The 15,760-nt window shown below is 36.7% G+C and overlaps 1 protein-coding gene across 1 annotated transcript; it reads left to right on the top strand.

Annotated features, from left to right (window-relative positions):
- The first annotated feature begins 1,187 nt into the window (after positions 1 to 1,187).
- LOC149546302 (uncharacterized) lies at positions 1,188 to 12,277 on the top strand. Its single transcript, XM_089793946.1, is given in 6 exon segments — positions 1,188 to 2,006; positions 2,131 to 3,289; positions 3,366 to 3,638; positions 4,221 to 7,406; positions 10,038 to 11,201; positions 11,395 to 12,277. Coding segments are annotated over 6 exon segments (6,810 nt in total). The 5' UTR covers positions 1,188 to 1,476; the 3' UTR covers positions 11,893 to 12,277.
- Positions 12,278 to 15,760: the final 3,483 nt, after the last annotated feature.

The following is a 15,760-nucleotide window of genomic DNA, read 5'->3' on the forward strand; positions in this document are numbered from 1 at the left end:
ATTCAATTTTGGACTGAACAAATTTCTTTTAAGGCTTTCGTTGGACACGTAGTCATGGAGTATGAAGAGACACTTGTTCTTTGTTCCCTAGCCCTTGAGGCGTACAAGATTCTGGTACTACAGTCGTCCAAGGTAGCTCAAAGTCGACATAAGAGAAAATTTTATTTTATTTATTGGGAAGGTAGCCTCTGCTATTAGCCCGTTGCTACCAAAACACCTCCATAGAAGAAAACAATGTCAACACAAGAGCAAAATACCTCTACGAGAACAATGCAAAGTTGAACCAGTGAAAACGCAAAACAAACTAAAATGATAAAGAATATTATAGGTAAACAATACATATGTATTTACGTAGGCAGACTCCAAAAAAAAAAAGTTCATTTTCATTTTGAGCTACTCTCCAAAAAGTGTAACCGATTTTAAATCTTAATTCCTAGTTGGGAGAGGGAAGATTGATTATCAGATTTTGAGGTAAAATTAGAAGTTTGAAATTCTAATTTCATTTTACCTTTTTTGAAACAAAAGAAAAAAAATTCATATTCAGATTTTGAAAATGTCAATTCGAGTCATCTTCCATGAACCAAAGGAACCCTTAGATACGGGACATCATACATAAGACTAATAGAATAAATCGAATGGGGCAGGAATCTGAGGGGAAGCTCCCCCGCCATCAGAATGTCATATCCGTCTCCCGCCTATTTTCCACTCCCCGCCGTCATTGTCTTATCCGGTCCCACGCCGATTTTCCACAACATAAAAGAAAAGCTCAAGGCGTTAAATGTGGCTGTCTATCAAGCTCAAACATCGAGGCCTGAAAGTCGCGAGAGAAAATAGTTGCAAAGGGCCCATATGCGTTTTAGTTTGCCGTTAGTTTTCACTAGCTACAGAAAACTGTCCTCACGATTGCTGTCAATGAAGAAAATCAGTACCACACAAAAGACATTTCAAGACTACTTTTCTGTCCCTCGCAGAGAGAAATCAAGCATTTACAAAAAGAAATCGCTTTCTCCTTCTTTCGTCCGTAGGTAAGTGATGTAACCAGTCTAACTATTACACACTTGCAGGCCTTGGTGTCGTGGTGGAATAGACATCCACTAAGTACTTTTTTGGGCCGCGGAGAATTAGCATTAACCAATTTTAGACAAAATAATGGAGTTGAGCTTCTTTCCTTCAACTTTCCTGCCCTATTCAATGTATTTCATCGAATTGTATAACAATGTTTTTGCCGATTCTTAACGAAATACTAACTTTGTAGCGTGTTGCCGCTTAACTTCTCGGCCATGGCGAAAACCTTAAATTTCTGTTTTCTAAATGTTTGATTCGTCGTGGTTTTAGGGACGAGAGAACCTGCCTGCCATACCTATCAATCATATTCTATCAATTCTAACACCGATCTAGCGCAGTTCGCTCTTCTCTTCCTCTCTTCTACATAAATCTGCATTTCTACAAGTGCCGGAAGTGTCATAGCTGAAACAAATGACATCTTCTTCATCATCCAAATGTAAATGTCGCGATTTCTTAGGAATTGAACCTCCTGGGATAAGGCGAAAGGCTTCTGAATCAACAACATTGTATGATGTCTTCATCAATCACAGAGGCCCTGATTCCAAATATTCCCTGGCCCTTCCGCTCTACACTTCCCTCAAGGAATTAGGAATACGGGCTTTTCTTGACGAGGAAGAGAAGGAACTTGGTCAGTCCTTTCCATCTACGATTGAGACTGCTATTGGCTCAGCTGCAGTTCATATCGCTATCTTCTCCAAGAGATATGCAGAGTCCCCTTGGTGTTTGGCGGAGCTCGTTCTCATGCAACAGACTCAAGCTAAGATCATTCCCGTGTTTTATGAGGTGGAACCCTGGGAACTGCGCTATGTAGAAAAGGGAGTCTACGCAGATGCATTCACGAAATACCAAAGCAGATCCAGGTTCTTGGAGAAGCTTGACGCGTGGAAGAAAGCTCTCCAATCTATTTCATATACAGCGGGTCACGAGATAAAAGATTTGAAGTAAGATTTTTTGAGTTTTTTTTGGGTTCCATTCTATTTCGATTTATGCCTTTGCATGTAATATATGGTTGCTTTTAGTGAGTAAAATTTATTTCTCATCAATTTCCGCTTCCCTTTTGTGAAGCTTCGGTGACTGCACAAGAATCGTAAAGGCAGTACAAGTAGAAGCACATAGGGCACGATCTCTGCATGTTGCCGATCATCCAGTGGCACTTGACAGAATTGTAAAAGATTTTGAATGGCGATGCCTGGATAAGCTTGTACAAGATTTTGAATTCTAGTGTAGACTGAATGAAGGGGAAATGAAGGCTAAAACTGTAGGTGTCTACGGAATGGGTGGGGTAGGCAAGACAACTCTTTGCAAGAAGTTGTTTAACCGAATGCATCGTGAATATGATCGTGCCTGCTTTTTATTTGATGTTCGGGAAGCCTCTGCCAACAGCAAGTTAACTTCTTTGCAAGAGAAACTTGTAAAAGATCTCTTCAATGTAAAAGACATCAGCTTTTATAGTGCAGAAGAAGGATCAAGCTATATTTGTAGTTGTATAGAAAGAAGCAGTTCTTGGAGATTCCTAATTTTTCTAGATGATATTGATCACTTGGAACAATTAGATGCTCTGCCGATTATGCACATGCCTGGCAATAGTCTGGTAATAATTACAACACGGGATGAAGGAATACTTCTTGGTGAGAGAGTTGAGGTACGTTATCATTTAAAAGAAATGGTTAAAGAAGATGCTAGACAGCTTTTTAGTTTGCATGCTTTCTCCCGCCCTTATCCAGATAGTGGATATGAGCAACTTGTTGACGACTTCGTAGGCGTCTGTGGAGGCTTACCTTTGTCTCTACAAGTATTGGGAAGGCATGTTCATTGTCGAGATGAAGATTATTGGAGGTCTGTGCTTAAAAAACTTGGTGGTGGGTATCTACATCGAGACATTAAAAAAAAACTTCAGATAAGTTTTGATGCTTTGGAATACGAGGAACAGCAAATTTTCATAGATATTGCATGTTTCTTTGTTGATCATTTGAAATCTACAGCCATAAGAGTATGGCAGGCATCAGGTTGGAATGCTCAATATGGACTGCAAACATTAAAAGACAGGTGTCTTGTTGAAGAGATTGTTGAAGAGCTTGTTGAAGACGAGTGTCTTTTTGAGGAAACAGATGATCCTGTGCCTATACTGAGAATGCACGACCATCTGCGGGACTTGGGAAGAGAAATGGCAAACACGTGGAAACATCCTCCCCGCCTGTGGTGTCCTCAAGATCTTAAAAAATTGGTATGGTTGTCCCAACTTAATACATGTGCTATGTATCAACTCAAATGATTTTCTAATTTTAACTTTGTGAATCCAGGAATCAGAGGGATTTGCAAAAATACTTGCTCACACCAAAAAAAGGTGTTTCTATTCCTTTTTCGACGTGTCCCTAGGATCTAGAATTACGTTCCTTTTGGGGGAATTGGATGAAAGTGCTGCGACGTCAACTTTTTTGCTGCTTCTTCAATTAGATGTGGACGAGGATGAGAATACCCCCGATTCAATTCCCTCATGGATTCCACTTCAATATATTAAGCATTTAAGAATCTGTAATGGTGACTTCAATAGACTGTGGCAGCAAGATGTACAGGTATTCTTTTCTTTTCAATTGAAAAATAATCACTATTAAAAAATGTTAATGAAGACACGCAATGATCAAGGGAAGCTTTTTTGTTAATGCATAAGTGCTGTATGTGCAGTTTATCTTGAAGTTAGATTCACTCTAATTTTAGATTTTTGAGATTTGAATGACTTTCTTCACTGCGTTCCCCTCTCACAACAGCAGTTTACACGACTGTTTATCCACATAACATTAGCTTTCTTCACGCAATATGGATTTGTTCAGTCATTGAATGACTAAGGGTTCGTAAAAATAAACTGATTTATGCAACGTAGAAAGAATTCTAATAGTTTTTTTTTATTTGCTCTGTATTTTTGTTGACAAAAATAATTCAGTAATTCAGATCAATGTTTTTCCTTTTCCATCTGTGCTGTTTGCAAAGTAGTGTTTTATTGAAGTCTTTTAGTCAATGATCTGCAATGAGTTTTATTTCAGACCTAATCTTTTCATTTTAGTGCAAGTGCTTAAGAATTTTATCCTCCACGATGAAATGCATTAATTTCATGGCTAACATTGAAAGTTCAAAACAATAATATTTTAATAAATTTTCAGGCTCCTTCCCAATTGAGGGCACTGGAAATTTCTAGTTCTTTAAGAAATTTCCCAGATTTCATTGGAGTAGTAGCTGATGTGGAAAATGAAGTCATTGAACGTGAAGACATGGCGGCTATAGGAGGATTGCCATTATTAGAATTCTCCCCAACGAATCTTCAGAGTTCGAATGATTGTCGAAAGCCTACTACTGTCAAGACTCCATTGAGCTTGCTTGAGGATCTAGTAATTAGCGAGCTAGAAACTATTATAGACATTGAAATAAGAGGGAATCTTTGTCCAAAACTAAAGTCTTTGGAACTTTTTGGCATGGAAAATCTTACTGAAGTGAGGTTTAGCAATTGTGAAGATTTTGAGAATTTGAATTGTCTTAAGATTAGCGAATGTGAAGAACTCAAAAGATTGTCAGTCACAGCCAATCTTAAGCTTGAAGAAATAAACATTAGTGCCTGCCCTCGGCTTGAGGAGGCATATCTTAACCGTATGGGCTACCTCAAAAGGATTACAATTGCAAATTGTAATTTGAAAAATGTGCAAGGAATATCGGTTTCCAGGATGCTTGAAGAATTGAATATCAGTAGATGTTCAACGCTTCATGCTTTAAGTCTTTCACAACTGGTCAGCCTAAGAAAAGTAAAGATTAAAAATTGTGAAGATTTGAAAAGTGTGACAGGGATATCCAATCTTCCAAAGCTTGTAGAACTAAGCATTTCCTTGTGTTGGAAGCTTCAGCTTGAGTTGCATCTGGTGGGTTTGAACTTTCTGAAGAAGATAGCAGTTGATTCGTCTCTCGTGATGATTAAATGTTTTAGATTGGATGGTTGTAAAAATCTGGAAATAGTCCCAGGAACAGGCATTGATTTCAGAAAGATACAAGTGTTTAACATTAGTGCCTGTCCGAAGCTTAGAGAATTGCCAGTTATTTATGGTGCAAGTCGCCTGCAGACAATTACAGTTAATGGATGTGTGAAGCTCAATTACCTTGAGGTGATGAATTGTACAATTTTGAAAAGATTATCGGGTGTCTTTGACCTGGCCGTATTGTCCATAAAGGATTGTCCAATTCTTGAAGGGCTGCCATGTTTGGAGAATATGGATCGCCTTAAGGAGGTTGACCTTCTTCGGTGTGGGAACCTGCGAAGCATAACTTTGCCAATGACTCTAAAGCGTCTTGAGTTGAATGCTTGTGGAGAACTGAAAAGCCTGTCAGGAATAACCGCTCTTACAGAAATGGTAGAATTGAATATTCGTGCATGCCCTAAGCTCTATGAGTTGGATGTTACACATCTTAGCAAGCTAGAAAAATTAGCAATTGCAAATCTGGAAAAGGTATCCGGTATATCTAATCTCACCAAGCTTCTAGAACTAGAAATCTCTGAGTGTCGGGATATTGAGTTTGAGTTGTGTCTCTCGGGCATGAGCTGTTTGGAGAATACTGCCATTATGAAATCTGAGAAGATGCAGACCATGACACTGCCACCCAGCCTTACTAAATTGACATTGGAAGCTTGCAGAGAATTGAAAAAGGTAGCAGGAGTATCTGGTCATACAGAACTTAGAGAGCTGAATATAAAAGATTGCCCTGAGCTTCAGGTTGATTTGCTTCTTTCTGGATTGAAGTCCCTGTATAGTATCTCTGTTGAATATTGCAATATGCAGACCATGACACTGCCAGTAGCACTTAGAGATCTCAAAGTGCAGAGGTGCAAAAAATTGCAACGTATTACAGAATTGGAAAATCATACAGAGCTTACAGAGCTTACAGAGCTGTACATTATTGAGTGTCCGGAACTTGAGGAGATACAAAGCCTTGCCCGAGCGAGCCACTTTGAGAGGATTAAAATTGTCTCGTGTGATAAGCTGCAAATCATAACTCTACCAACAACACTCATCAAACTCACCGTGCAAAGATGCGGACATTTGCAAAGGATTGCAGGAATGACTAATTTCAGAGAAGTTGTAGAGCTGTGCATTCGTGACTGTCCGAAGCTTGAGGAGCTCCCAGTGATTTGTGGTGCAAATTGCCTGGAAAGGGTCACTATTGATGGATGCGGGAAGTTCGGTCGCCTTCAGCTGACACACTGTACGATTTTGAAAGAAGTGTGGGGTACTTTTGCACAGTTGCATATATTGGATTGTCTGGAGCTTCAAGAGCTGCCATGTTTTGCACATCTGACTTGCCTTGAGGAGGTTCAAATTATCAGGTGTGTGAAGGTGCGAGAAATAACTTTGCCCATAAATCTGAAGCTTCTTCGCTTGGATGGTTGTACAGAACTACAAAGTGTCTCAGAAATATCACATCTCAATAATCTTGTACAACTGATTATTTCTGAGTGTCCGCGACTTGAGCTTAATTTGACTCTTGTGGGTATGAACTCTCTCCAAAGCATCACCCTTGATGGATGTGGGAAGCTTAAGTCTTTTGTGTTGAACAAATGTCCTGATCTGAAGAAAGTGATGGGTAACTTTGATGTGCAAAGGTTATCCATATGTGATTGTCCTGAGCTTGAGGAGTTAACCATATGTTATTGTTGCTTGGAGACAGTTCACATTGAATCGTGTAATATGCAGACCATGACACTGCCACCCAACCTTACTAAATTGACATTGGAAGCTTGCAGAGAATTGAAAAAGGTAGCAGGAGTACCTGGTCCTACAGAACTTGGAGAGCTGAATATAAAAGATTGCCCTGAGCTTCAGGTTGATTTGCTTCTTTCTGGATTGAAGTCACTGTATAGGATCTCTGTTGAATATTGCAATATGCAGACCATGAAACTGCCAGTAGCACTTAGAGATCTCAAAGTGCAGAGGTGCAAAAAATTGCAACGTATTACAGAATTGGAAAATCTCACAGAGCTTACAGAGCTGTACATTATTGAGTGTCCGGAACTTGAGGAGATACCAAGCCTTGCCCGAGCAAGCCACTTTCAGAGGATTAAAATTGTCTTGTGTGATAAGCTGCAAATCATAACTCTACCAACAACACTCGTCAAACTCACCGTGCAAGGATGCGGACATTTGCAAAGGATTGCAGGAATGTCTAATTGCAGAGAAGTTGTAGAGCTGTGCATTAGTGACTGTCCAGAGCTTGAGGAGCTCCCAGTGATTTGTGGCGCAAATTGCCTGGAAAGGGTCACTATTGATGGATGGATGCGGGAAGTTCGGTTGCCTTCAGCCGTACAATTTTGAAACAACTTGTTGGAAGAATTAATTTCTATCCAACGACTACTGTCGGCAGCCCAACTCAGCCATCCACAATCAAAGAACTCTCCAGCACCATCCACAATAAATTGCAGACAACTTAGCCGTCCAGCCCATCATCCAGCCCACACTCCAGCACCGTCCAAAGTAATTGCATAGTAGACAAACAGCCATCCACAGCTACATAGAAACAGAGCATACATTTTCCACATGCAGTCATCCAAACACCAACCAACTCAATCGTCCATCTCAGCTAATCTCATTAATATTGTAGCTATTTCTATGCTATAGTCAAGATAGCATTTACTATGCATTTTCTTATAAATAGAATAAGCTAGGCTTGTAATCAGCAGAGCCCATTTTGGGTTTCTCATTGTGGATCATGAGTGGATGGAATGCTGTAGCATTCTATGGATTTGTAATAGATTTCAGTTATGTTAATGAGTATGAAGTGCTGTAGCACAGCTTGATGTATTTGTGTTTTGCTTATTGATTTGAATGTTTATCGTTGCATTCGTGTTTGTCTTTGATCCACTCTATCCACCTCCTTCAAGTAGTATCAGAGCTAATGGGAGATGATCTTGAAGATCGTGAAGAGGTCAACAAGTTTAGAACTGGTGAAGAGTGTTGTGGCAACATAGCCCAACAAGCAATGGCATTTGAAATTATCTTCTTCAAGAATAAAGAGAAGAACAAATCAAGAGACCGCTATGAGAAACAAAGAATTCATGAAAAGAAGGAAGTCAAAATTGAAGTGTGTTTGAGTTAGTGTTGTGCGACGCTGTCATTCATAGATTCAAAGCATGTGGAGCATCTTTATGCAAGCAGGAGTGCCAGAGAATGCATACACATGGCATGGAAGATATTGATCATGGAAATTTTTATTATGTTTGTATTTGAAATATGTGTGTCAATTGTTATGCATTAGTTGTTAAAGTTAAGTTGGTTATCTTAGGTGTAACATGTTGAATAAAAGGTGAGATGGTGTGCTAAAGCTCGTTGTCATACTGCAAAGGTCTCTATGTGTGCTGGTTTGGAGTTTAACTGTTGGAATCTGGATGAGAAATTTTTTAAGGCTTTGTCATATCAAATGTGATCATGTAATAGTAGATTGCTGAATTCATATCCCCCAATCAAGTGATGAAGATTGAATCAGAATTTCTTGTTAATAATCTATTGTAAGGGGTGCATTATCGGTTATACCCGACACCCTAGAGTTTGACTAAATGTATTGATGAACCATGTATCTAAAAAGGATTCCTATAGAACTGGCGAGTACAGCGGCTGGGCACCCATGTATCTCGGTAGATGGATTTCTTTTTATATGGACTCTAATTAGTTTGATGCAGATATAAAAGAGAAAGGCCCAGAGTGGCGATAGTTTCCCCATAGTGATGTTTCATGGTCATTGGAACCAATGAGTGCTTGGTTTGTAAATCATTTGAGAGTAAAGTTTATGGTGATCTTGAAACCATTTTTGTGTGATATTTGTGGAGTTTGTGGTGAGCTTTAAACCACTTCAGAATTGCATTGGTTAAGGGTTAAGCCGCAAAACCCGAAGTGATTATGATGAGGGAAAACAATATAAATGCAGTAGCATTAGTGACAGAAATTAACGGGGAGTGTTGGAAGAATTAATTTCTATCCAACGACTACTGTCAGTAGCCCAACTCAGCCATCCACAATCAAAGAACTCTCCAGTACCGTCCACAATAAATTGCAGACAACTTAGCCATCCAGCCCATCATCCAACCCACACTCCAGCACCATCCAAAGTAATTGCACAGTACAAAAACAACCATCCACAGCTATAGAGAAATAGAGCACACATTTTCCGCATGCAGCCATCCAAACACCAACCAACTCAATCGTCCATCTCAGCTAATCTCATTAATATTGTAGCTATTTCTATGCTATAGTCAAGATAGCATTTACTATGCATTTTCTTATAAATAGAATAAGCTAGGCTTGTAATCAGCAGAGCCCATTTTTGGTTTCTCATTGTGGATCATGAGTGGATGGAATGCTGTAACATTCTATGAATTTGTAATAGATTTCAATTATGTTAATGAGTATGAAGTGTTGTAGCACAGCTTGATGTATTTGTGTTTTGCTTATTGATTTGAATGTTTATCGTTGCATTCGTGTTTGTCTTTGATCCACTCTATCCACCTCCTTCAAATCCAAGATGAAAATTACAGCACAACACAACAAAGAAACCAAACAAAAGAGAAAGCCATAGAGAAGAGAAGCCATGGAGAAACCCAAAATGGGCTCTGCTGATTACAAGCCTAGCTTATTCTATTTATAAGAAAATGCATAGTAAATGTTATCTTGACTATAGCATAGAAATAGCTACAATATTAATGAGATCAGCTGAGATGGACGATTGAGTTGGTTGGTGTTTGGATGGCTGCATGCGGAAAATGTGTGCTCTGTTTCTCTGTAGTTGTGGATGGCTGTTTGTCTACTATGCAATTACTTTGGACGGTGTTGGAGTGTGGGCTGGATGATGGGCTGGATGGCTAAGTTGTCTGCAATTTATTGTGGACGGTGCTGGAGAGTTCTTTGATTGTGGATGGCTGAGTTGGGCTGCTGACAGTAGTCGTTGGATAGAAATTAATTCTTCCAACAGAAGTGTTGGGCACTTTTGCACATTTGCATATATTGGATTGCCAGGAGCTTCAAGAGCTGCCATGTTTTGCACATCTAACTTGCCTTGAGGGGGTTCAATTTATCAGGTGTGTGAAGCTGCAAAAAATAACTTTGCCCACAAATCTGAACTTTCTTCGCTTGGATGGTTGTATAGAACTACAAAGTGTCTCAGAAATATCACGTCTCAATAATCTTGTACAACTGATTATTTCTGAGTGTCGGCAACTTGAGCTTAATTTGACACTTGTGGGTATGAACTCTCTCCAAAGCATCACCCTTGATGGATGTGGGAAGCTTAAGTGTTTTGTGTTGAACAAATGTCATAATCTGAAGAAAGTGATGGGTAACTTTGATGTGCAAAGGTTAGCCATACGTGATTGTCCTGAGCTTGAGGAGTTAACCATATGTTATTGTTGCTTGGAGACAGTTCACATTGAATCGTGTAATAAGCTCCAAAACATAACACTACCAAACAATCTAACCAAACTCGTTCTGAACAGTTGCAGATGTTTGGCAAGGATTGAAGGAATGGATAGTCTTACAGAGCTGTACATTGGTGAGTGTGATGAACTTGATGTACTGCCAATACCTGTTGGACTGGGCAAGTTGATCAGGATTGAAATTGATTCCTGTCGGAAGTTGCACAACATGACATTACCAACAACACTCAGTGAACTTTCAGTGCATCGGTGTAGCTGGCAAGTGATGGAAGATATCAACAATCTTACAAAGCTTACAAAGATGTCCATTAGCGAGTGCCCTGAGTTTGAGGAGTTGCCAAATCTTTCTGGAATGAGCTGCTTGGAAATTCTTAACATTGATTCCTGTCAGAGGCTGCACAACATAACACTGCCAGCTACACTCAGGACGCTCAGAGTGCGCTTCTGCGGAGGATTGAAGCGAGTCACAGGGACTGATTATCCTACACAGATTGAGTATATAGACATTAATGAATGTCCAAACCTTGAGGAGTTGCCAAGTCTTGCTAGACTGAAGAGTATTAGCATCGACTCTTGTGAGAAGCTGGAGAATATAGCAGGTATTGGAGAAATGAAGTCATTGGAAAGAATGCAGCTGTTATTTTGCAGCAATGCAGCAATACAGGGTTGCATTCGAAAGTTGAAGGTATTCATTTCAAATCGTCTTTTAAGATACAATGGTATTTCAAATCTTAACAGTAGAAGTTTTTGAGTCCTGATGAACCATCGGCTTTGTTCTCATTGATGCGATGTACATTTTCTAAATAATCGATAATGGATCTGCAAAAGAAAATAACTTTCTTTTTATAAACTAAGAGTGTTTTCTGTTTTCTTTTCAGAGTTTGCCGTCAGCTTTTAATCTAATAGGAGAAGCAGCGAATGGAGCGATGTCAAATTTGATCCCTTCTCTGCTTCCGGAGGCTATTTATTGTGCAGATCCAGCCACTCTGTCTAGAACATTAATTTATCTTAAGGGATCAGTGAGTGCAATAATCGTATGCAGTTTGGTTGGGATCAGTGGCCGCTACCATCGACCACTACCATCGACCGAGAGAATTCATGGTATGTGCCTGTACAGGCGACCAGGACAATGGATGATTACCACCGTAATTAAAGATCAGCATGATTACTACTCATCCATGGTCCAGTCGAACTTTTCCGAAAACCGTGGACGCTTGTTGGAGATCGTTAGGTTTGACGAGGAGCGTATTTCTAATGATTCCTGTCTCGGGCGAGGGAAACTAGAGAGGTGGTGTGCGTGGGTTGTGAGGACGGATGAAGATTGGAGAACTCTCCCGGCTTTGACTACAATAGTTGATAAGCTACATCGCAAGTAAGATCTTTACTTTATCGTAGTCTTCCACTTTCACATTGGAATGGTGTCCACCGCTAGGGAAGAAGAATCTTCATGATATTTATGTCATAGGAACATGAAATACACATATTTCATTAGTCGAATGGATTTTGTGTACATTTCTGTTACACTATGCCTCTTATCATGAACTTTAACTCGATAAACATAGTGAACAACAATTAGTCTTATTATTATTTTTTTTTTTGCGTGTATGAGGTGTACTTAGAGTGTTTAAACTTTTGACTAAATATAGTCAAATATAGTCAAATATATATGTCTAGGTTGTTGGATAATTGTTGCACACTTATGTAATTGATGCAATTTTCTATTCTTATTATTAAGTAGTAAAGAGAAGATATTATTTTTTATTGAGGAGGTGTTGGTTATGTCTTAAAATTTTCTTGTAGTGAATTTCTTACAACATTATTTTTTAAACATCAATGATCTTATCTTATTGATTTTTATTTTTATTTTATATTACTAACTTGCATGATCTTGTTCAATTTGTACATCATAAGACCTCATGTCTAATGAATTGTGAAGATCATATTTTATTATTTCTCTTAATGTTAATGTATGAATTATGCTATTGAAATGAAGAAAAGATTATAAACCATACTCATGTTTTGCTACATGCACAACACTTGTCATATGTTCAAGGGGGCTATAAAATCTGATTAGCAAATCTATGCAACTTTTGGAGGCTTCATGTGCACATGGTATATTTACCCTCAAGGTTATTTTCAATTCTTTAATTATCTTGTAGGACCCTGAGGCTCTATGTTTCTAGACCTAGAATAGCATAAACTAAAGTAGACTCTCTATCCAGAAAGTTAGTCTCAAGTTAATTCTTCATTTAACAAGTTCCAACTAAGTTCTTCGAGTTTGACATTTCACAACCTTCAAAATTGGTATCCGCATTAGAAATGTTGATCACAAACCGGATGCTAGAAGGGTGGAGTAAGAGAAAATATGCAATAGAAGAATAAAAACAATTTTATACCAAAAAATATGTGTAAAAATGATTACTAAATAGCTATCAATGTGGTGGTCGTTCTTCTTCTTGCACGTCGTGTAAATAAGCCACAAATGGCTTCCACTACACATCAATTATCCAAAACATGAAATGTAATATCCACTAGCTCGAGGGACGTCTCTCCCGATGACGTTGGAAACGAAATCCAATCTGTAAAAACCCTATCATTAATCTTATCAATATGCTAATCAATGATCTCTGCAACAAAAGAACGTAGAATCACGAAACGAAAGCGATTACAAAGCAAATTTTCGAAATTAGTGATCATATGCCTACCAATAAGAGACTTCCACATATGAGAGGCAATAAAAAGATGTCAGGAAAGTTATGGATAAGTAAAATTCTCCTAATAAATTGAACCTAAGATCCGCATGAGAAAAAGATGTCCTGTCTAAGAGAGGTGAGAGCCAATAGAGTTATGCCAAAGCTTTGAAGAGCTTAAAGAAACAAATGAATGTTGACCTTGATTTGAGTCACCACACCAAATACAACTGAGCAATATGTAAAGCTATTTACAGCGTACTTGACAACAATCAATAAAAATGCTCCTACACTGAAAATCCTGTGAAGGACGGTCTATTAAGAAATACTTTGCCAAGTATCTTCATTCTATCACTATTATTTGCAGAACAAGAAACATCTACAAGTGGAGAGCAATTATGTCGTAAAGGAAACTCGTTGATGCCTCCTTGCCCAATACGAGTGTAGGTCTAACCTAATCTAATGACTGATTCATAGAAAAGGGATGCAACCTCATGCAAATGAAACTCGGAAGCTCACGGCTATATAACCTCCAATGATGTGTATTTTTTAAGGAAATTGGTCTACTCTAGGTCTACTCCACTCCATGTTTATTCCGCCAAAGGCATTTCTTTTCCGAAGTCTCAAAATTTCTTTTAAAAATCAATGCTTAATGTTCTCTTATAAAATGTGCAAGACAATTGAAATGATCCAGACCGTTTATTTTATTTCCTGAAAAAAGGCATGTTTTTCTATTCGTGGCAATCCACTGAAAGTTTTCACTGGCACAAGTGTTATGTAATTATATTTGGTCTATAATATTTTCTCTTACAAACTAATACTTCTACTGTTCAAATTTGTGCACATCTATTCAAATCAATTAATTTAAATGGTGGCCGAATTCACCTCCTTTAAAATGAAAATAAATACAAGATAAAATAAATTTAATAGTTTTCTTAATTTTTGTTTTATAGAAAACTAAATAATTAAAAATATATAATGAACCATGTAAAATAAGTAATTGCATATAAAATGTTATTATTTAAATACTTTGAAAATAAATTTATATATATTTTATTTGTGTAGATTATATTTTATTAAATAGAATATAATAGAAGACAATATAATATATAATGAATTAAATATTTATTAAAAACTTTAATTTAGTTCTTTAGACATTTTTATTATATTTTATTTTGGTCATTTATGATTAATGATTAAATTATGTTTAAAGAGTCTCACCTTAGAAAATGAATTTAATTATTTTTCTTAGTTATTTTTAATAGAAAACTAAATAATTAAAAAATATAATGAATCATGTAAAATAAGTAATTTCGTATAAAATGCTATTAGATTTAAATATTTTGAAAATAATATTATATATTTTTATTTGTGTAAAAATATATTATTAAATATAGTATAATAGAATATAATATAATATTATAATGAATTAAATATTTGTTATAATTTTAAATCTAGTGTAAAATAAGAATATTATAATTTTTTTTTATAAGCATAGTTTATTTTTAATTATATTTTTGAAGTATTACTATAAAATAGGGTGCAATGAGTGATATAACATTGTGGAAGCACACAAACTATTTAGATATTGTTTAACTATTTAAATTTAGTTATTCAAAAATTTAATTATTATATTTAACTTAGAGATTGTAATAATTTTTTATTTGTTAATATTTATTAACATTCTTTATATTTGATTATAGTTTTTGGTACATATTAATCAATATTGTGTGTGAACAAGTTTCTAACAATTTAGTCGCTATCATAGCTAGAACTAAAGTTTTGATCATGGTTATTGTCAAGTTAAGATTAAAATTATGTTTTAGACTTTAAGATTAGGATTATAGTTAGTATTATGGTTAGGGCTAAGATTTACATCATAGTTCATATTATTATTAGGATTTGGATTTAAGATTATGGTTATGGTTCTCCTTAAAGTTTATATTATGGTTGTAATTATGATTAAGGTTAGGGATTTGATTTAGATTCATAATTGGGGTTCACGATAGGATAAGGATTTAGGTTTATGTCATTATTAGAGTTAGGATTAGGTTTAGTGTTCAGATTATAATCTTATTTTGTGTTAGATTTTAATGTTTGCACATGCTTATAGTTAAGATTAGGGTAAGGTTATAATTATGGTTAGTATAAGGGATTACACCATACTTAGTATTATGGGATAGGGGTAGGGGTAAGGTTAAAATTAGAGTTAGACTTTTGAAGACATTTAATATTTTTTTTGTTAAATTTAGAGTTATAGTTAGGTTTTTAGTGGTTTAGGATTATGTAATGATTAAGATCAGGGTTGTGTTTATAATTTAGGTTATGATCTTTTTCATAATCGATCTTCAAAATTTATTCGATGCATCTATTGCACTCTTAGGTGCGATTGCTAGTAGTTACAAAGATTACAACGATTGTGTATTCTAGGCCCTTCTATAACAGTTTGATATCATGAGACAAAATGTGGGGTATAGGATTATAAATAATTTTATTCAAAACAAGTAATGGTTTAGTACTTGTTTTTATAATAATAATGAAATTGTATTTCATA

The sequence above is a fragment of the Cupressus sempervirens genome, chromosome 7 (assembly GCF_028749045.1).
Source record: "Cupressus sempervirens isolate cs-2001-9-10 chromosome 7, ASM2874904v1, whole genome shotgun sequence".
NCBI classification, from domain to species: Eukaryota; Viridiplantae; Streptophyta; class Pinopsida; order Cupressales; family Cupressaceae; genus Cupressus; species Cupressus sempervirens.